The 22084-nt window shown below is 38.5% G+C and overlaps 1 protein-coding gene across 3 annotated transcripts in view; it reads left to right on the forward strand.

The window, feature by feature from the left end:
* The window catches only part of IQCM (IQ motif containing M), a 384245-nt gene that overhangs the window by 130328 nt on the left and 231833 nt on the right, over positions 1–22084 (forward strand). For all 3 annotated transcript variants that reach the window (XM_054717693.1, XM_054717695.1, XM_054717694.1), the window contains exons 3-4: positions 2628–2710; positions 5643–5910. In XM_054717693.1, coding sequence (XP_054573668.1) covers positions 2628–2710; positions 5643–5910 — 351 coding nt within the window. The remainder of the gene's footprint in view (positions 1–2627; positions 2711–5642; positions 5911–22084) is intronic.

Genomic DNA, 22084 nt, shown 5'->3' on the forward strand with positions numbered 1-22084 from the left:
AGAGTTCTTAAAAGTCATTCTATCTGCTATGGATATGTATTTGCAAATAAACAAAGCCTTAATTATATTTTTTAACAGAGAAGGAGACAACCTCTTCTTAATGATTAGTTATAATGTGCACTTGAATGTATAAAAGCTGCATGCTTATATGCTTACCGCATTCTGAACAAAGAAGCAAAGATTATTAACTGGATGGATTCTTAATGCCAAAGTTGTTTACTTTCTTGTGATTTCAGATTTATTTGTTGAATATACAGTATACATATGCTTGGAAATCATAAAAATAAAGAACAGACTTTGTCTTTTCCAAGGAACTGAAATATGAATTATTTTGTGCTGCCTTGAGAATTTAACTCTTTGGTTCAAACTGATTTTTAGTTACAGGAGAAAATTGGAACAGGTGCTACATACAGCACGTTAAATGACAATGAGGGCTCAGGACGGACTGCTGACTTGGAGTCAGGGTGTCAACACACCTTCAGTGGATCCATCTCAGGATCCATGTAAAATTGCTGTCTTTTGGTGCCTGCCATTTTTTTGTCCCTTTAATACAATCACAGGCCTTGTTTTTTTCAGGAGCCTCAAGACCTGACTGTGTGGGTTCACTGTTGCAGTACCTAGATGAGTCGGAATTTACTTACTGGCTCCAAGAAGACCATTAGTGTTGGCAGAATGTACACAAGCTCCTCCCCAGTTCACAGGCGACAAGTGACTTTGGAGGATGGGGAAAATCAGACACACTAGTCAGCAAGAGCCTAGCTAGACAGAAAAGGCTACCTTGGGAATTTAACTCCTCTGTCAACGTCTAATTTTTAGATATGAAGGGGGAAAGGAGAATGGCTCTACCAGCACATTGAATTACAACAAGGGTGCAGGATTGCTGGCTTGAAATGAAAATGTCGTAGTCCATTCAAGCGGTTATAAAATATATATAATAGGGTGGTTTATAAACAAGAGAAATTTATTTCCCACAATTCTGGAGACTTGGAAGTCCAATCATGATGCCAACCGTTCGACGTCTGGTGAGGACCTGCTTTCTCATTGACGTACATCTTCTCACACTCAGCTCACATTAGTGGAAGGAACTACCTACCTCTCTGGGGTCACTTTTATAAGGGCACTAATCCCCTACCCTCATGACATAATCACCCCCAAAAGGCGCCACCACCTAATATCATTACATTAAACATTAGGTTTCAATACATGAATTTTGGGGAAAGGACATATATATTGTTTGTAGTGTAAAGTGTTGGTGAAATACGAGTACTCAACTATGGTGACCAGCCCAATGCTAGAGGATTCTCTAGTACTTACAGGGAGTCCATTGCATCAAGTAAAGAAGCAGATGTGTAGAAAGAGCAAATTTAGGAAACCAGCATGGCTGTGCAACTTGAGAAGACTCTTAGGCCCCCTGCATCTTAGAGCTTTGCTGTAAATGAAGACTAGATCATCTCTAAGGTCTTGTCTGGAATGAAAAGATGGTTTTTATAAAGCTACATTTCCACCAAAACCCAGTGACAATCATTTCACATATTAATAAATTATATTGACTGTTGTGTGTCTGATACATGGCAATAATGTAATTCTAAGTGATTATAAGAGCCGTTTAGTCAAAAGAGAGGAAGTAAGCAAGGACAAGTTGTGGAGTCACACCTTGAAAAGCTCACTGTCTTTTTTTCAGGAAGTTAAATAGACTAAGCAGCCCAAATAGACTAAGACAGTATCTAATTATGGTTTTGATTTGCTTGAAGATGGAAGTTTAATTGCTTAAATTTGAGCAGGTGAAAAGAAGAGAGAAAAAAAATCTTAATCCTAAGAGTACTAAAGGAGGTAGAGTTATAGAAATGAAGAGCACACTGATCAGACTTAAAGCTAATTTAAATGGGTTATGTGACTTAATTTTACTGACTCCAGGTTAAGAGGAGAAAGCTAAGAAATACTTTTAAATGTCACAATCAGCAGATGATAAAGAAAATATAAGGCGGAAATCAGGAATAAATAAGAATGATGTGTTCTATGTAGGTACTATAAAATTCCATATATAATTCTAGAGGAAAAAAATAAATTAAGAATCTAAGGCACTTATAAATGAAATAAGTGTTATTATAATATTATTCATTTGTAGGTGTGTATATTTTTATTTTAATCCTATTCCTATTTAACAAACCTATTGAGTTTTATGTTGCAGTTATAATTTAATCAACATGTTTTATGAACAGTTGTATGAATTATTCATCAAGTATAGAGAACACAAATAAACAAGATAATTTTTGTACCCAAATCATGCTGTTGTATCTTCTGTATAGTAACACTTTAAAAAATTTTAGAACCATTTGAGATTTCAATTTTGTGTGCTTTCTTTGGTTTCCCTGAATTTTAATAATTTAGGATAATTTATCACTCTGACCATTATAAGCTGATTTTTTAAAGAAAAATATTACATTAAAGGAGTATTACATTAACTTCTTTGCATTCTCTTATAAGTTACACTTATAAAATTCACTTTTTAATAATGTCCTGCAAGATTCATAACTGTCCCCAAATTTTAATATCTTAGGTTTGTCATTTTTTTGATTAAGAAAGTACATTAACTACAATATAAAAAAGTTTTTCTGTTTTTATTCTAGGTTCTGTATTAGAGATCTCCAACCAAGATTTTTTTCAGGAAGCAAAAACTCTCATTGCCCAACATTATGAGAAAATAAATGAGGTAAATGCATTTATCTAACATTATATTTTTCTGGAAACTAATAACTATTATTTTATATTGCAATGATCATTTCAAATGATTGCATGAATCCCAATAGATTTTGAATAGAATGAAGAGAAAATGAAATCCTTAGTCGTAATAAGAACTGATTTCATATTGCATTTAAAAATTAATTTTTTAGCTATACAGATTATTTAATTATACAGATGTACTTAATTTGCACACTTAATTCTTTTTTTTCCATAAATTTGCTTTTAATGGCAGTTATAAGTTATTTTCCATCATCTATAATCCTAGTTTTTTTAATTATTACTTTATTGATTAAGGTATCACATATGTGTCCTCATCCCCCCATTCCCATCCCAAACCCCTCCCCACTCATGCCCCCACCCCCTGTTGTCCGTGATCACTGGTTAGGCTCATATGCAAGCACACAAGTCCTTTGGTTGATCTATCTCCCTTATCCCCACCCTCTCCTACCTTCCCTCTGAGGTCTGACAGTCTGATCGATGCTGTTCTTGTTCATCAGTCTAGGTTGTTCATCATTTCCCCTAGCTGAGTGAGCTCATGTGATACTAGAAATACACTTATAAGAACCGAAAATGCGACAAGTAATAATGGTTATGCTGAGAGGCAAATGAATCAGTCTATAGTGAGTTTCTTTCTGGGCCAAAAGTTCTTTTGAGTCCCAATTTCTATGTCAAACAGTTCCTTATGTGTACATAACAGCAATGATATTTCAATTCTGGATGGTGAACAAATGGTGGTAATGCAGGTCCGACCCTCTCTGGTTTGTGTGTGTCACTGCAGGTTGCCCTGCACACTTAATTCTTAATGTTGTCTTGATGAATTATAACAAATATTTGGATTAAATATCTCACGTAAATATCCCTCTTTAAACAGTATTAGGTAAAGCTAAACTAGAAAATATGCTGTGAGATGTCTCCTCTATGTCCCTGGCATGACATGCTTATCTGATCTCCTACCACGTCACTTAGCATTAAAATGTTTACCAGTCTGATAGCTTCTTGAGGGTAGTGACTGCCTTTTTTTTTAATGTTGGATCTCCAGCAATAGGCATTGTGCCTGGCACAATAAATATCTGTTGAATGGCATAGATTTGGAAGGCCAGGGAAGAAAGGATGAAAAGAAAAGAGATGGCAAAGAGACAATAAAGGGTGAAATTTTGGAGGACAGTCTCTGCAGAGGAGATGAAAAATTTTGGGGAATAGCAGCTATTGTGATAAATGGGCCTTTGGGGCGATAGGTGAGGGAAGGGGATCTTAGAATGATGTACTTTATGATCACTGTCCTAGTCCCTTTTGAATATTTTTTAAATCAATGTATTTTAAATAAAGGTAAATATTTTTCAATGCTTACTGTGGAGGAAGGGGATTATAATTTTTACATGTCTCTTTTGAATGGTCCTCTCTGCTGAGACTGGCCATAGGTGCTTTTAATCTTGTAATCAACATTGTCAATATTGCTTGTTTCCTTTAACCAAAAACATACTTTAAAATTATATTGATTTCATTAGTAGGTAGATGGGATGAAAACTTCACAGTCTTCAGAGTTAGATAAATATGCCTTAGAACCCTGACCATGTTTAGAGTTTAATTTAATAACAGCTTAATAGTCCATCTTTGCATAGAAAACATAATATCTTCTTATTGGCATGTTGATTTGGCAACAATTTGAATTTTTCTAAATCTTTTTATGGGCCAGAGTATGACTAGCTTGAAAAATTATGATTGTTTGAACAATTACTTGTCAGATACCTGGGACTGTATTATTTTTCTATTGCTTAAAATTAAGAAGCATTTATGTTATTGAAATTACTTGAAATACATATCCAATTATGAATATTCTTTTCATTTTTTATAGTTTAATGCATTTTAATAGCAAACCTGCAGAAACAGCACAGAAGACAGACAACATTAAAAGCATGTACTTGCATGTAGGACAACTCAGAAAAGCATAGTGAATGGATTTAAAGCATTTAAGTGATTAAAATGATCTGAAATACATATCTAATTATTAATATTCTTTTCTGAGAATCTACCTCTATTTATGAGCAATTATTTATGGTTCAACAGATAAAGAGCTTTGGGGGTGTAAGCATTTTATGGACATTTGAGAATTTTTCAAAGATGATTGAAAATAAATTCTTATATGTCTAGTTGAAAACTTCTGTCTTAAAATAGACTAAGATTATATTTAAAAATATCACATTTGAGAAGAAAATTACTATTTTAAATTTATATTTTTTTGAAGTGGAATGCAATCCTCGTGCCTATGAAGTACCTTTTGAGAACTACATTGGATAACATCTGCTTCATTGCAGCACTATCATATGCTTTATAGTAAACTAGTAGCCTGTTTGCACGAAGATTCGTGCAATAGACCTTCATTCACCTGGCTGCCTGTACCAGTTTTCTGCCGGCACCGGGGACCCAGGCCTTGGCTGTGGCCACCGCCTTCTGCCTTCTTTCAGGGTCCGGGCTTGGCCCTGGGCGGTGGCCTTGGGCTCGGCTGCACCCAGCGTCCCTGCTACCCGATCGCAGGAGCCAACCCCCAGTGTTCTCCTGCGATCGGCGCAGGCACCCCGCTGGCGCCCAAGGCCGGGGAAGCCTCAGGCGGCTTTCCCGGCCTTGGGCTCCGCCACACCCCAACGCCCCTGCAAAGGTTTCCTGGTGGGCGTGGTTGATGGGCGTGGCTTGGTTGGTGGGCGTGGCTTGGGCGTAGCGAAGGTGCGGTCAATTTGCATATTTGTCTATTATAAGGTAAGATGTCTTATATGGTAAGGCACTTTGGCAAATGTGTTTACAGTATATAAGTTTATTACTGTCTTAATAAAATTTATTACATACTTTTATTATACCATTAATATGACAATTAAATCTAATTAAATTAATTTTTGTTTTATTCACAGAACAAAGTTCAAGGTACTTCTATAAATGTTTTTAGAAATAAACACCAAAAACCGAGACCTGGAAAATACATACCTTCAAAGATTAAAAAAGACGAAATATTTGATGTGGTTCAAGAACTCCAGATAGCACACAAACATGTTTATTTTCACAAAGATGTTTCCAAGGGGGAATGTTTTGAGGAGCCCCCTCAACGAACTTCTTTCAAGGAGTCACACATGTTTCATGTAAAAGAAAAAATCAAGGGATATGTAGATCTAATTGCAAAAGGTAAGTTTTTGGTGGAGCAAAGAAGTTCAATAAACTAACAGGCAGAAGTGTTTGCTTCTGGTGTGTTTTTAATGGACTTCCCTTGTTCAGACAAAAATCCAGACTTTAAATTTTAGCAATGAAAGATAGAGAGATAGAGAGGCAGGATTAAAAGGGTTGCTAACCTCTGGGGGCCACCTGGAATCGAGAAGAGAGCATCCTCATGTGAAAGGGGAATTGAGAGGAGCACTGCTGGAGGTTACATCTTCCCACAGAGTGATTCTCCTTCTGGGGAAGTCCTCAGAGCCCGGTTAGTTCAGGGTTAGGAGTGCAGTCAGAGGGGTATGGCTTTGGATTCTGTTGTTGAGCAGGGTTAGTAGGGTAGGCAAGCTATTTGTGAGTGTGTTCCTTCAAAACCCTATGAGGATTTGTGGAAGTTATAGGTTTTTTTTCTTTAAGACAAATTGTAGTAAAGATTTATTCTCTGTCAAGAACTTGGTGAGGTTGAACCTGAAGGTCCATTTAAACAAAGTGATATTTTCTTGAGATTAATGGCTGGAATACATGACTTCTTAAAACATATTTTTATTATAACTATTTAAAATGCATCTACATTTTCCCTTCGTTATTACTTCTTATGCTATTCATTCATTTTAAGTTTTGTCTTCATGCAATGCCTGCTCTGTGCCAGGCACTATGTTGGGAGCTGGAGAAATAAAGATTAAAAGGCTCAGAGAATAATGAGGGGGGAGGGAGGTAGGAGGTACATACATAGGTAGTTTCTTATCATACATTGTGACAATGGCTGTAATAGAGGTGTGTGCAAAGCATTATGGAAACACTGAAACATAACCAGCCAAGTGCTGGAATGAAAATTTCTCAGAAGGGACCTGATTAGAAATGGGTTTTCAGGAGAAGTTTGTTAGAGGTGGGATGGAAATAGGAGAGGCCATTTGGAGTAGTGGCAGTGAAATAATAACACCCTAAAGGATGAAAGAATGTGATGTTTTGGGAAAGGAGAGCTATGGAAAGAATTGAAGTTGGGAAGATGGGTGAGGCTAGATTTTGAAGGTTATACAATATGAGGTCTAGTACTTGAACTTAAGTGTAATGGAAAGCCAATGGTGATTTTAAAGTTGGAGTTGGAGATGGGATGAGGCATGAGCAAATCTGTCTGAGAGAAAAATAAAACTGGTAGCAGGGGCTCAGGAGAGAATGGTGGCAGAGAAATCAGCAGGATTCATTTCAGGAAAGAGATGGTCTGTGTAAGAGATGGCAGAGGCCTAAATTAGGGCAGTAATGAGGCATGAAGTATGGAGGAGTGATGTTACAGTAGCATTTCTCACAGTGTCGTCTTCAGAACACTAGTTCGGAGTGACTCACCTTGACAAAAGGGTTATTTGATTAGATATGTTTGAAAAAATTGATTCAGTTCTTTAAGATTCATATTGACCATTAATATATTAAAAGATCTGAGAAATACTGCAGAAAAAAACCTGTCTACTGTTTTTAATGTGGCTATCCTCAATTAATCTAATTAAAGAATTCCTAAAGAAAAACATTGCTGTCTCTAGCCTGGAAAACTAAACAGATAAGCATTAAATTGAGATAAGAATTCAGAGGGAGAAGCAAATTTTGGTCCGGTGGAGAAAAGGATGGGGAAAATAATGAACCTGTTAGTTTTGGACCTGTTAGGTAGACATCTATGTGGGGATAATGATTAGAAAGTTGGAAATAGAGATCTGGCACTTAAGAGAGAAGTAGGTGAAGACTGAAGCAGAGTACCCAGCAAAGGATGTGGGAGATCAACAGCTGGGAGGGAAATCAGGAGAGTATGAAATATGTTACTCATACTTTGGTCAAAGAGGAAAGCTCATCCATTGTCCCAGGAGGAAGTCAGGGGCATGAGCACAGACACAGGGTGGTTGATAAATTAGGGGGTGAGGTTGCTTCTGTTGTTTTGGTGAAATTAAAAATGAGGTTTTCACCTGAGGATGTGATGCAAAGTGCTGGAGTTTTGAGGAGCAGAGAGAAAGGTGAAATAGCCATAATCTGGGCAAGTATGGAAGTGCATGGACTATGAAAAGATAGTTTGCTATGAAAAATAAACCCACCCCACCCTTTTTTAAGAGAAAAGAGAAATGATTGGGGAGTGTCAACAAGGATCAAGGAAGAAAGTGACTTTCTCTTTAGCCCTAAAGTATGGGAAGGGTGGGGAAAAAGTTACTTCTAGAGAGAGCTGCTGAAGAAGCTGTATCCTTAGGAAAATAAGGGTTGTTAGAACAAGAAGATAGGGGAAGATATGAGAACATAGCTCGGATATCAATTTAGCTGGCAAAAGATCTGGGGTTTCCTAGGGCATAGTGAAGAATCTGGGGAGGTGATTCAGGGAAGGAAGAAAGGTTGAGGGTCTATGGAGACTAAGACAAATAGCAAAGAGAATGAGAAGACTAGTTCTGAAGGCCTCTTAGAGAAGGTGGGTAATCTGTGCCAATGATGGTCTCTTTGGGGGATTGTTTTCTTCAGCAGGTTATCTTGAAGCCAAGGATGTTGGGAATGAAGGTTTTTTAAGAGCACAAGGAGGGCAGTGGCCATCCAGAAAATCCTACCATAGACACTGTTGAAGGCAGAGACATTTTACTAGGAACCTCTGCATGTGCTCCCCTAGACAGCTGTGGAGTGCTGATCCTAGAGTTTATGTGTGAATTAAAATTGCAATTTATTTCTCAAAGTTCTTATCTCAAAAAGCCTACATTAGGTCTGTAACTGGAATTGATTAAAAAAACACATTCTCAATATTCATTTCACTGTGAATGGAAGCATGATCTAAGATATCTGGCATTAATTCCAGAACTTGATTAAAGTTTGTGAGATTAGAAAGAAAAGTGAGTCCTGTGTGTGTGGTATATGTATGTACCTTTTGCTCCTGCTTCACTGACAAACTCATTTGCATTATCTTCCATAAGTTGAACATTTTATGTGAGAATAAGCCAAACATATCTTAAATTTGATCTAAGAATATCAACTTTAAAAATATACCATAACAATTATGATATGAAATATCTTTATATTTGTTTTTGTGCTTGCATATAATGCATACTCATCTTTTACTTAATAGAACAAAATTGGAAAAAAAGTATCAAATGATTTCCTCTTTGAGTATTAGGTATTCTACAGTACTGCGTAACCAGTTTCTATTGCCATGCTGCCAACAATTTATGAATCTTGATTAGAAATCACATATAAAAATCAGTTTTTGTAATATATATTAAATATTAGTTTATAGTTACACATACACATACATATACATGTACATATACATATACATATACATATACATATACATATATGTATATATATTATCTACTTATTCATTCCCTTGAAAACAAAAAATACCGAGGTGCTATTGTAATTTATTTAAATTCAAAAACAGATTTTTATTAAACTTCATGATATTCATGTCAAGCAAATACATTTAGGGTTACTATTGGATTGTTTTCTAACAGTTTGGAAAGGAGTAGATGTGTGTGTGTGTGTGTGTGTGTGTGTGTGTGTGTGAATGTGTGTGCGTGTGGGTGTGTCCTTTGTTTTCCAAATAATAAATCTCTCCCTTAAAATATAAAATGAAGGCATCATGAATTTTAATAATGCTTTAAAATAATTACATGGCTAGAAAGCACTGGAAAAATCTGTCAGAAAAAATGACTTTGTGCTATGTTTATTTTTTTGCCACAGTGGTGAAAGCCTACCAAGCAGGTTTTTGATCAACAATTTTTATAAAATCTATTTTATATTTTAATGATTTTAAGTGTATGGATAATATTAACAAACATTACTCTTTCCCACAAAATTACTTGGAGAAATTTAAAACCAGCTCTTATAACAATTTATAAGAGCTGTGGAAACTAGAGTTTTTTTTAATGAAATGGAAAATTATATTGAATTTGGTATTACAAAATAATTTGAAGCTTGAAACATACTAATCTTCCCCCATGTATAAAAACAGCCTCTAATTGAGGAATTTGAAAATGACAGAATAAATTTGGGATGTCTTTAGTGATCATCCCACAGAGAATTTTGCAATTGCTTCTCTGCTTCTCTTAGTTTCTTTCTGGTTTAGATTGCTATGTTTCTTCCTATTTCTTGTCAGGAATTTTCTTTTGCTTGCCTGTGTTCTTGAAGAAAGAACCTAAATAGAATTTTAATAATTAGCAAATGAATAGCATTGTGATATCTGGGTGATAAATGTCTTGAACACAGTCATTTCTTCTTTATGCTTTTTCTCTTTTTGTACTGACCTGGCAAGCTCTGACCTCAAAAGATGTAGGATGGAGACACAAAGTAAGAGAGGAGTCCAATTGTTTTAGTAACAACATGTTTTACTACACTGAAGTAGCCACTATGTTCATTAACATTTAATAAATTGATAATATCTTAAAAATGAAAATCATTAACATCTTATAAAGGATTTAGAGGCCATTGAATGGCATTCTTTTTACCATCTTCCTTCTACTAATTCTATTGTTAGTCTAGAGGACAACTTAGGGAAATAACAGAAATCTTAGGACTAGGTAATGACTTGCAGAGATTTTCTGATTTAGTACATTTGTTCCATGTTTTGCCTTTGACAAGGAACATAGGCAGAGAAGAGTTAAGAGGTCAGTGAAATATTTTACAGTGGGCAGGGTTCCTTCCTAGGACTTTTGTACAGAAAGAAGCTTTACGTACGAGGAAATAATACCATCTTCTCCTAGGAAATATGAATCATTGCTTCCTAGAAAAGGTTTTCTGTGTGTAGTGAAAACCTTCTTCAGCAGAAATTTATTGTTTTTGGCTTTTTGGCATCCATCACAGCTCTCTGGTTTGACCTTGGGGAAACACTCCTTCCACCTTAAGTCTGTGCAGTGTGGGGAGGGCTGTCACCCCAACTCCTAGCTCTAGGGTGGACATGTGATTCTGCTTACCCAAGGAGAAGAGCTTGTTCTCCTGGCCACAGTAATTGGATGGAGTGATTGGGTTTAAACTGGCAAGGATGAGGTGAGTTTAGAGGCATGGGATTGTAGAATCAAGTCAATATGATAGAGTAAGCTGAACAGTGCAGAGTAACCAAGTCCCGAGGACATTGTTTAAGCTTCAGCCCCAAGCTTTTCTGAAGACAAACTTCACTTGGACTATCCAGTTTAGGTGAATCTGTGAATTATCCCCCTTTGAGAAGGCAGTATGGTTAAATGACTCAAAACACAGGAGTTCAACTCCCTAGACTCAAATACCAGTTTTTTTACTCATTAGTTTCTTTAAACTAATTTGGCTTTCTGTTGGTTTTCTCTGGTAGTCTGATGGAAACATTGTAGAAAAATTTTACTTAACGTGCCACTTTGACACCTCGATTTTGGACATCTGGCTTCCAGAGATGTGAGAGTATACATTTCTATTGTATTCAGCCATGACGTTTTTGGCAATGTGTTATGATGGGCATAAAAATCTAATAAAGTGGACTTCCAAAAGTAAGTTTCAATTATAGGCATCATTTAGAAAATGCCATTCCTTGTATAATGAGTGTAAAAGTATAATCAATAGGTTAATTGTTTTAACTTTCATTTCCTCATTCATACATTTATTCAGCAGCTATATAAAGCTCCTATTTGAACTGGATGCTGTGTACCATGGTCCCCGCCCTGATGGAACTTTCAATTTAGTAGAAATTCCCTCCCTCTCTCTTAAAAAGCATAGTAATTGTTTTTTTGTGGTGTGTGGGGACCAGAGTTATACTAAATAACTGCCCCTTTCCTTCTGAATTTGGAATCAATTGAATTGGCAAATGAGATTAAAATGCTCAATTTGTTACTGACAAAGCCGATGAGAAAATATTACCCTGGAAAAGTAACCTTATGGCTTGTTAATCCTCTTCCAGAATTCAACACGTTCTTCCCATCACATGCAGAATTTGCAGCAGCCACACTCCGCCCCTGCCTCCTGCACAAAGCATCACAGGCCCTGTAGCCAAGCCTTGTGCAGAGGAGACTTGCTGCTTGTTCTGTGCTGGCAGCCTGGAAAGCTCAGGGGACTAAGCTCAGCCTGACTCTCATAGTCAGAGTGAACACAGGGATGGGGGAAGGCAGGCCTTTTACTCTCACAAACCAGAGTTATGAGCCATTCTGGCTGGCCATAACCTCATGTCTCTTGTCGGTCTGAACTAAGAGAAAGTAGGACTATGGGGGTGCTCCCCAATGGTATATCTTCCTGCCAGAGGCCACTAAGAGTAGATGTTACAAACAACTTGCAGGGTTTGCCTGTAGTCTGAGGTTTACATACCTTTGGGTTTGGAAAAGGAACAGCCATAAACTGGGTATTAAGGTAATTAAATCTTTTACTGGGTGTAATTTCCTCCTAGCAATGCTAGACATTTTGGGACAATAAAAAATGTGCAAGCCATCAAACACTTCCTGCCTCTCAGTATGTGAAAGTTGGTTAACCCCAATCATTAACATTTGTATTAATTTGAACTTTTTTCAGTCAGAAATATCACTAATATGCTAATTAGTAAATCAAGTAATCTTCATTGTAAACATTTGAGGCTAAACTTCTTATTAAGATCTTAGTTGTCTTTCTGAGACAATACATTTCAGAGATTGATATCCTATATAATAAAGAGGTAATCTGCAAATTGACCATCACTCCAACACATAAGATGGCTGCCCCCATGTGGACACAAGATGGCCACCACAAGATGGCCAGCAGGGGAGGGCAGTTAGGGCAACCAGGCCTGAAGAGGAGGGAAGTTGGGAGCGACCAGGCCTGCAGGGCAGGGCAGTTGGGGGCGACCAGGCCTGCAGGGGAGGGCAGTTAGGGGGGACTGGACCAGCAGGGGAGGGCAGTAGGGGAGGGCAGTTGGGGGAGACCAGGCCTGCAGGGGAGGACAGTTAGGGGCAACCAGGCCAGTAGGGGAGGGCAGTTAGGGGCAATTGGGCCAGCAGGGGAGTAGTTTGGCGTTGATCAGGCTGGCAGGGGAGTGGTTAGGGGTGATCAGTCTGGCAAGCAGAAGTGGTTAGGGGCCATCAGGCAGGCAGGCAGGCAGGTGAGCGGTTGGGAGCCAGCAGTCCTGGATCATGAGAAGGATGTCGACTGCCCATTTAGGCCCAATGCCAGTGGGATCAGGCCTAAATGGGCAGTTGACATTCCTTGAGGGGTCCCAGATTGGAGAGGGTGCAGGTTGGGCTGCAGGACACACACCCCCATGCACGAATTTCATGCACCCGGCCTCTAGTGTTTATATAAAACTAGAGGCCTGGTGCACGGACTTGTGCATATTGAAAGGAAATTAATTAGAAGCAATATTTTAGTGGCTGGGGAGGGAACAGGAGATTGGTTGGCCGAGGAGGAACCAAGGGAGGGCTCCAGGGCGTGTGCAGCAAGCTAACATACCTGTTGGAGCATCTGCCTCCTAGTGGTCAGTGCGCATCATAGCGACTGGTCGAATAAACGGCATAATAAGCTTTTATTATATAGGACTAGAGGCCCAGTGCACAAAAATTCATGCACTGGGGGGGGGGGGGAGGGGAAGGGAGTTCTCTCAACCCAGCCTGCATGCTCTCACAATCCGGGACCCCTCGGGTAGGGTCCAGTCCCATTGCAGCATGGCTCTGGTTCCCTGGGCCTGTGGGCCAGCAGGGAGGGACCCAGAAGCCAGTCCGATTGCAGCATGGCTCCATTCCCACAGCTCCCTCCTGCCGCTGCGCTGTGGGTGGCCAGGACCCAGGACTGACTCCCGCCATACCGGCCAGGACCCAGGACTCACTTCCGCTCTGCCAGCCGGGACCCAGAACTGACTCCCGCCGCCCTAGCTGGGACCCAGGACTGACTCCCATTGGGCTGGGCGGGACCCTAGCCTGGTGTTTGGTCATCCATCTGGTCGTTTAGGTCATGACAGACCCTGGTTTTTTATATATTAGAATAAGCAGTGACTAACTTAATTGACTTCTCTTTTTACTATTTTGAAATGGAGTTTTTAAAAGTGGACTTCCATATAAACAAAAGAATGTGGTTAAGACAGTAACCCCATTTCCAATAAGAAAAAATCTTTTGTCATTTTGAGACTACATTATTAATGTGCTCCCCTAATTTGTCCCCCTCCCTCTGGTCTCAGCCTGAATTAATCTTTAAATAAAGTTAGGCCAGAGTGATTTTGTAAAATGTGAATCCTACACTCTCTTAAAATCCCTCAATGTTTCCTTCAGGGCTTAAAGGATAAAGGAGATAAAGTTATGTGTTTTATGCATCTTAACTATAAATATTAAAAAATTGATTAACCATTAGAGGAGAAAGACTGAATTATCTTTCTATTCTTTTTATAGAAAATATGAATTTTTTGTTGCATGAAGAGGTGACTAAAGAGCATATAGCTAAATAAGTAGGGAAATGTATTAAAGAAGTGTTTCTGGTAGTTAATTAACAAAAACATTATTTTTTGCAGATTTTATCATGTGATTATTGTCAATTTTTTAGAATTTATTTGTGGTGATAATCATCTCTAATTCTAAATATTCACACTCATACCTCATTTTGTATTTATGCTTTTATAGACATGTATTTAGTGTGACTCCCACAGTTTTATAAATTTTAGTCCCCAGAATATCTGGATTCAGTGATGGAGAGAAAAAGTTAGAGAGAGGAAACCCCGAAGCTATTGTTGTGAAGTAGACATAATGAGATGGTGACTTGGCTTAGGGTGATGGCAAGTATTTAGGTTTTGGGTTTGTTTTAAAGGTAGAACCTTCAACAGGATTTGCTGATGAGTTGATTATTGGATGTTATTGAAGAGAAAGAAGAGTCAAAGATAATCAAGTCATCAGCAAATTTCTGTTGAAGATTATACCTTTAAAACAAATTCAAAACCTAAATGCTTTTGTCCTAAGTTACTGAGGATAAAGTTTCCACTTACCAAGATGGGGATGTCTATAGGAGGAATAGATATGCTTCTTATGACCAGGAATTAAGCTGTAGTCATATGAAGTCTGACATGTCTGTTAGACATCTAAGTGGAGATATTAAAAGTAAGTTTGTATCTGAGTTGGGAATTGATGGCAGAGGACTAGGCTCATGTATCACTTTGGGATACCTTATCCTATATATAGTATTTAATGCCTGGAAGGTATATGGTATGCCATACAAGTTAGAAAAGTCCAATAACTAAGCCATGGAATATTTAGAGGTGAGGGGAATGAGGAGAAAATAGCAAAGATGACAGAGAAAGGAACAATAAGAGAGGATGGAAAAAGCAAAAAAAAGAAAAAACCCCAAAACAAACAAACAAAACCCCAAACAGGAGACTGAGATGAGCTGGAAACTGAGTGAAGAAGGTGTTTCAAAGTATGAAAGAGAGACTAATAAGATGTGTCAAATTCTGCTTATAGATCAAGATTAGGACTGAATGTTGACATTGAATTTAGTAACATGAAGTTCAGTGAGGACCTCCACATCTGCTGTTTTGGTAGAGTAGTCAGTTTAGAAGAGATTAAGCAGAGAGAAATGAGACAAGTGTAAGAATGATTTCAAAGTGTTATGTTACACAGGAGAACACAGAAATTGGGTACCTATTAGAAGAGATCAGAGAGATCAGAGAGAGTAGTTTTCTTTTGTTTGTTTTAAGATGGAAGAAATGATAAAATTTCTGTTCAGAACAATCAAGAGGAGAGGGAAAAATAACTAATAAAGGAAGGAGAAAGAATAGTTGCTGGGAGCAATGTCCTTCAGGTGAGAGTGGATGAAAACTGTTGTACATGCAGAGAGCTTGGCCTTAGATTAGAATGTGGATTATTTTACCCTCAATAATGAGAGGACACACCGAGTATGTGGATACAGATGCTGTCAGGAGGGTAGCTTTGGCGGTCTCCTTTGATTGCTTTCTCAGTGAAATGCAAAGCAAGGACATCAGCTGAAAGAAAGCTGAGGGGTGGAGGGAGGTGTTGGAGGTTTAGAGTTGAAAATAAATAGAGAGGGGAGAGTGAACAGACAATGGCTTTGTGCTGTGATTAATGTAGCATTAAGGTCCACTTGGGTTCATATTAATGACTATGAAATGAGATCAATCATGTTTCTGTTTTATCCCATCACATTGACTATGTAAATCACAGAATAGGCAGAGACTAAAATTCAACTAGAGTTTTGTGTTTTCTCAAATGAAGATGACAAAATGAGGGCGGGGCAATGGGGTTGAGAGTCCATGAGAGAGAGTGGTCATAGGATTAACTTTGGAAGGTAAACTGGCTAAGAGATGAAGGTGGTAAGCAGGAGTGCTATCAATGAGTTGCAGATGCTGCTAATGGTCAGAGATTGTTGATGATAGGGAATAACCTGAAAAAATAAAAGGTGCTGATTAGAGAGTAAAATGCTTAAAATTGAGCTCATCAAGTAGCAGTGATGGGTAGTGAAGTGGATCAGGGTGTGAACTTGATCAGAAATGGCTCTTTGAGGGGAGATGATAAGTTTCTTTCAGCTTTTTATAATCTGTACCTCAGCGACCCACAGGTTGGGAACCGCTAGCAGGGTCGCCTAAGACCATCAGAAAACACAGATATTTATATTATGATTCATTAACAGTAGCAAAATTACAGTTATGAAGTAGCAACGAAAATAATTTTATGGTTGGGGGTCACCACAACATGAGGAACTGTATTAAAGGGTCGTGGCATTAGAAAGGTTGAGAACCACTGCACTAAATGCAAAGAGTGGGAACACAAAGTACAGCTGGGTCTCATAAGAACTAGAAACTGAGGCTGCCCTCTCAGTCTTTTGAGGACCACTTGTCTCTCATCCTGCTTCTCAGGGTGGCTCTGCTTTCCTCCCAGATAGGTGTCTTCTCCTCATCGTACACACAGACCAACATGGTCACCTCACCTTCTAAGTCATATTTCTGGCAGAGGAATATGATGTGCCTAGGATGGGTTAGGTCCATGGTCGGCAAACTGCGGCTCGCGAGCCACATGCTGCTCTTTGGCCCCTTAAGTGTGGCTCTTCCACAAAATACCACGGCCTGGGTAAGTCTATTTTGAAGAAGTGGTATTAGAAGAAGTTTAAGTTTAAAAAATTTGGCTCTCAAAAGAAATTTCAATCGTTGTACTGTTGATATTTGGCTCTGTTGACTAGTGAGTTTGCCGACCACTGGGTTAGGTGATCCCAAAGCCACAGTCAGGACAGGAGTGATGGTGATAAGGTGCCATTATGGTTATGTCAGCCCAACCTCTCAGAAGACTCTATAGACCAGGAGAGTGGCTTGGGGGGAGCAGGCTGCATGGGACAGGCAACCTCAAATACGTCATCTTTTTGTGAGAAAGGGGATCAGGTAGAAAATAGCAGGTCCTATTTTATTAAGCAAAAATATTAATGCATTTAGAATAACAACATATTTTAGCTTCTATAATTTTTTATCTTTTGTTTTAATAGAAGTTCAGTAGAAGACAATCCTATTATCAACTAGTTAATATTGGTTATTTTGCTATTTACCATTACTCTTAGCAAACATTGGCTGATCAATATCTTTATAAACTTATTTCTATTTCCTATGATGAGGCCAACTAGTCAGTTAATTTGTACAAGGACATAGCAGGATAAGTTATTTTTCAGGCCAAATATTAAAAAAAAAACACAAAAAATCCTTTTCATAGTTCTCTACTACAGAGGCACTGTAAGGATAGCTTGGGCAGTAGCTTCACATGACATCAACAATCTTGTAAGAATAGTGGACAGTGTTCTTATTGCCATTTTAGAGGGGCATTAGGTACTCCTACTATTTGTAGCTCCAAGAACATCTCCTGTCACATATGTTTGCCTATGTATTGATCTGTATGCCCTGCTAGAAAGTAAACCTTTAGAGGGCAGGGATCTTTTCTCATTTGCATCTGCCTGAACAGCAGAATGATGGGCTCATTCAGAATTTGAAAGATGTTCTATACATATTTGTTGAATACTGACTGGAATGAAGAGGGTGTGAGTGCAAGTGTGTGTGTAAGTTGCTAATCAGGTTTAAGCAAGCCTGGTAGCTTTTCAAACTATTCCAGGTACCATGTGGACACTTCTGTTACAAGGTGCTGATTACTGTGTTACACCTTAAAAAAGCGTGCACGTGTGTTTGTGTGTGTTGTGTGTGTGTGTGTGTGTGTGTGTGTGTGTAGTGTGACAGTTACTGTAAAGAATAAAGAGATCTATTGTAATTACTGTCTGGTGTTTGTAAAACAGCTGTTGCCTGAGTTATTCAGTGTCCAAGGCAGTTACTTATTCCCCTGGCCTGCATGGATGCCTCCAAAATGATCCTGTCACACAGCATGTGTGTTCTGGCATCCCCTCTGAACACTGGGGAGCCTGCAGCCAAGGGTCTATTAGTGCCTGAAGTGTGGAATGTGTGACATTGATCGTCCCCTCTCTGAGCTGGCACTGCTCTGAAGCAGCCTGAGAACTAGGGAACGAGCCCGCTGTCAAATCCATCTGGTTTTGATCCCCGTGCACTTAATGAATAAAAACATTATTTTAGAGAAATTTTATTTGTTTAACTATTCCAGAAGTTCAGTGAGTACTCTGACTATACCTAGGATGGATCCAAAAAATGCTTCATGTAGTCACTGTAGAGACATTCATGAAGACATATAATGTGTGACTGTTACAAGTTTAATAGGTACTTGTAAGTACTTCCCATGTGATTGAATTGATGGTAGTTTCTACTTGAGTTCTCAGTTTCCAGCTATACTAAGCCACTAAGTGTGGCCTTTAAGTAGAATTCAAAAATAGATGGGATACCTGGTTGTAGCTCTATAGATAAATGACCTTTACTTTTTCATTTCTCAGTGAAATGTTGGAAATCTCTATATATCTCTACAAGCTGATTCGTGGTTTTTAGGAAACCAAAAATGCTTTCACTTTTCTTCTATTGGAAGTCAATTAATGGAGAAGAGGACAGAGGAGCAAAAAAAAAAAAAAAAATAGCATATATTGAGCATCTACTACTTATTAGGCACTAGTAAAGCCATGCATTTTCCAAAGTCTTGCAAGATGGTCTATTATTAGTTGCATTTTACAGATAAGAAAACTCAGGCTCTGAGAGAGACACGCTCATGCTGGTGTCATGGAGAGGAATGGCAGAACCGGGATTGGAGATCTCTCTTGGATGCTGAAGCCTGCACTCTCTCCCCTCATCACCATGCTACATCTTTTTCCTCAGTGGTGTTTGGAGCAATTCGCTGTGCTTGGGGGAATGAGGGTTTTCCAAGTGCTCTGAGAGTGTGGAAGGGCCACTAAATCTTTTTCTAAAGCATTGCATGCCTTGAGAAAGTCACTTTTCATTACCATATTTCAGTTTGCCTCATAAAACTGATCAGATCTTTCCTGCTCTGGAAGGCTATTCTATTTTCATGAAGAGCTATGATGTTTCAGAAAAAAAAAAAAAGGTGTTATTGAAAGTGCCCAACCGCATTCTTAGGTAATAACGAGAAAAACGCCAATGTCATTTATGTCCTGTAGCAAACGAATGCTCTCCTGGTTCTCCCAAAGATGTCCCTAAGTGCTGGTGTGGTTTTCAGCAGGTCCTCATCGCCGCATCCTGTGGCTGCAGACAAGGACTGCCGGGGAGGGGGCAGGTAACTGGGCACTGACTGTTCGTGCGGCTCAGCGGTGAAATATTCTATTACTGCTGCTGCTTTCATGTTCCTGTATGACCAAAGCCACAATTTTAGAGGCATTTTAGAAATTTCAATGGAAAAGAGGGGGCTACTGTGCGAGGGATTGAAGAGATCAAGAAATCCCAGGAAATGAATATATTTTTGCTAGTAAGTTAGAAAAGGTAGCTAGTGTTACACAGATATGTGAAAGGCTAGAATTTGCAATGAGCAGTTGCTTCCCTCCCTTTTTATTGTGAAAATGGTGACTGTTGCTACCTCTACTCAGAAATTCCTCTCTAACAATACCGCCTTTGTTAATGGGAGCAGGGTTGTTTTCTTGAGTGGGAAGGGCAGCAAGAATATGGGGAAGAATTGACTGTTTCTCTGAAAGAGTGGAGGGCATGATTACTTTGCTGGGCCAACAATAATGAAATGCCCCAAATGGCCATAAAGATGTTCTCAGGGTTCCTACACAGTTTCTTAGGTAAAATTGTTATGTGAGTAGTTAGAACTTTGCAATAGCACCATGTGCTTACGATTCAAGGACCCAATGCTAGAATGACCAGACCTTGGGTTTTTTTTGCCTGGTTTTTAAATGAAACCTGATTTTAATTTGTACATGGGCTTTGCCTTGTTGAAATAAGAAAAAAAGCAATCACAATAGCTGGAACCCCAATTTACTCAAATCTGACTTTTGCAGCTGATTTTATTTACTTACAAGCATAATTAATTACATTTAGAAAAAGTTTTATGGCATCAGCAGTAAAATAAAATGAGTGCATAAATTTTCTAATCATTTATTTCCCGCACAAATTTTAATTATCCAGATCTACAGATTTGGGACACTTCCCCTTTAAAAAGGACTGTTTTTTTTAAAGTGTTGATTCTCACTATAATTAGAGGTTTGCACTCCTTTTGTGATTGGCCTCCACATTTTTTTTCTTTTCTTCAAACTGGAATGAATTTCACATCTTCCTAGATTTGCTCCTGTGTTTGTAGTCCTGATATAAACATCCTGACCACGAGGAAATGTTTGCATTGCTTAAAGGACCACTTCTGTGGCTGGAAAGGGTGGGTAACAAGACCTCACATTTGTGAGCACAAGCAGTGAACATAGTTCAGAATGATGGTCTGGGCATGAATGATAATGGTAATCTAATACACGTATCACTCAATGAACCCTCTGTATTGGCTTGAAGAAGAATCTGAGATTTAGAAACAAAAATAAAAAAAAAATTAAGGTCTGGTTTTCTTGCTGCATGATCGTGGCCAAATTATTTAACATATTAATTCTCAGTTTCCTATTTTATTAAATGGTGATGATAAAAAAAAATACCTGCTGACTATATTGCTGGAGGGCCAAATGAGATTTCTGTGTGAAAACGTAAACTATAAAATGCTAGGCACGTTATTAATGACTCATTGAAAGACTCGAGAGGACATATATATGCTAATCTAGAAAAGCTGATGGTTATCTATCAGTGTAAAGCAGTTACAAAGTGCGTTTGCAGGAAGAAAATTTCCTTGGAAGTATGAGTGGGCTCCCTCCCTTCCTTTACTTCCCTTTAGGCAACAGATCATATTCAAACCTTACACTTGGTAGGGAATCTAAAGATTTGTGCGATATATTTACCTGGTGGTTACCTGAGAAGTAATGTTCTCGTTTTATGTAAATGTCTTCAAGCTACGTTGGTGCCCAAGTGTGTCATCTGGTTTTAGAGTTTCATGTATCCTGTGGTTTTAAAGAGTTAATAAAACCTTAACTACATAATAAACTGCTAGGGAACAACTGTGACAAATGTTGTTGGCATCAAATATACTGGGAAATAGGTTTTTCAGCAGAAGTGGCTTAATTAGGAGCGGGGCCAGTTTCCATCCGCTATTTCACCTTGGTTTCTGCTTCGGCAACAAGTCACAAAACTAGTCAGCCTTGCAGCCTAGAGCTTCCTAATTGGCTCCCAATGAGTCAGAATCCTGTTCTGTCTGGTGGTTAATGTCATTGGCAAGTCTTGTAGATAAACAACGGAAAGAGTGCCAAATCCTTTAGAGGACAAACAACATATCCTGGTTTGGCGGGCATTCCTTTGTCCCTTCACATAGGCTTCACGTAGTTTGGGGCCTGGGAAAACTATCACTCCTAATGCAAGGTGAGAACGTGTGTCAAGATGGCTGAGAACTTTTCCCTGAGACAAGTAATGGTATGACATGTGAGGAGAGCTAAGCGCTGGTGAGAAAACAAAGAAAGAAATAATCATTTACAAATAGCTGCTTACTTCACTGGAAAATGATCCTAATCAGGAATTTGCATTTCTTTAAAGTCTTTCTGTTGGTGATAATATCCCTACCCCTATTTCTCAAAAGGCAATTATCACACAAAATGGCTTATAATAGAAGTGTTATTGCTTTCTGGGTGTTCAGCATGTAAGATTTTTATTGGTATACTTATCTTTTTTTTTTTTCTAAGCACCTGCAATTATATTTACATTCTGACAAAATACAGTGATGGTGGCACTTAAATCTCCCAAGTTTCTGTCTATGATCCTCAGCAATTT

This window comes from Eptesicus fuscus, chromosome 6 (genome assembly GCF_027574615.1).
Source record: "Eptesicus fuscus isolate TK198812 chromosome 6, DD_ASM_mEF_20220401, whole genome shotgun sequence".
NCBI classification, from domain to species: domain Eukaryota; kingdom Metazoa; phylum Chordata; class Mammalia; order Chiroptera; family Vespertilionidae; genus Eptesicus; species Eptesicus fuscus.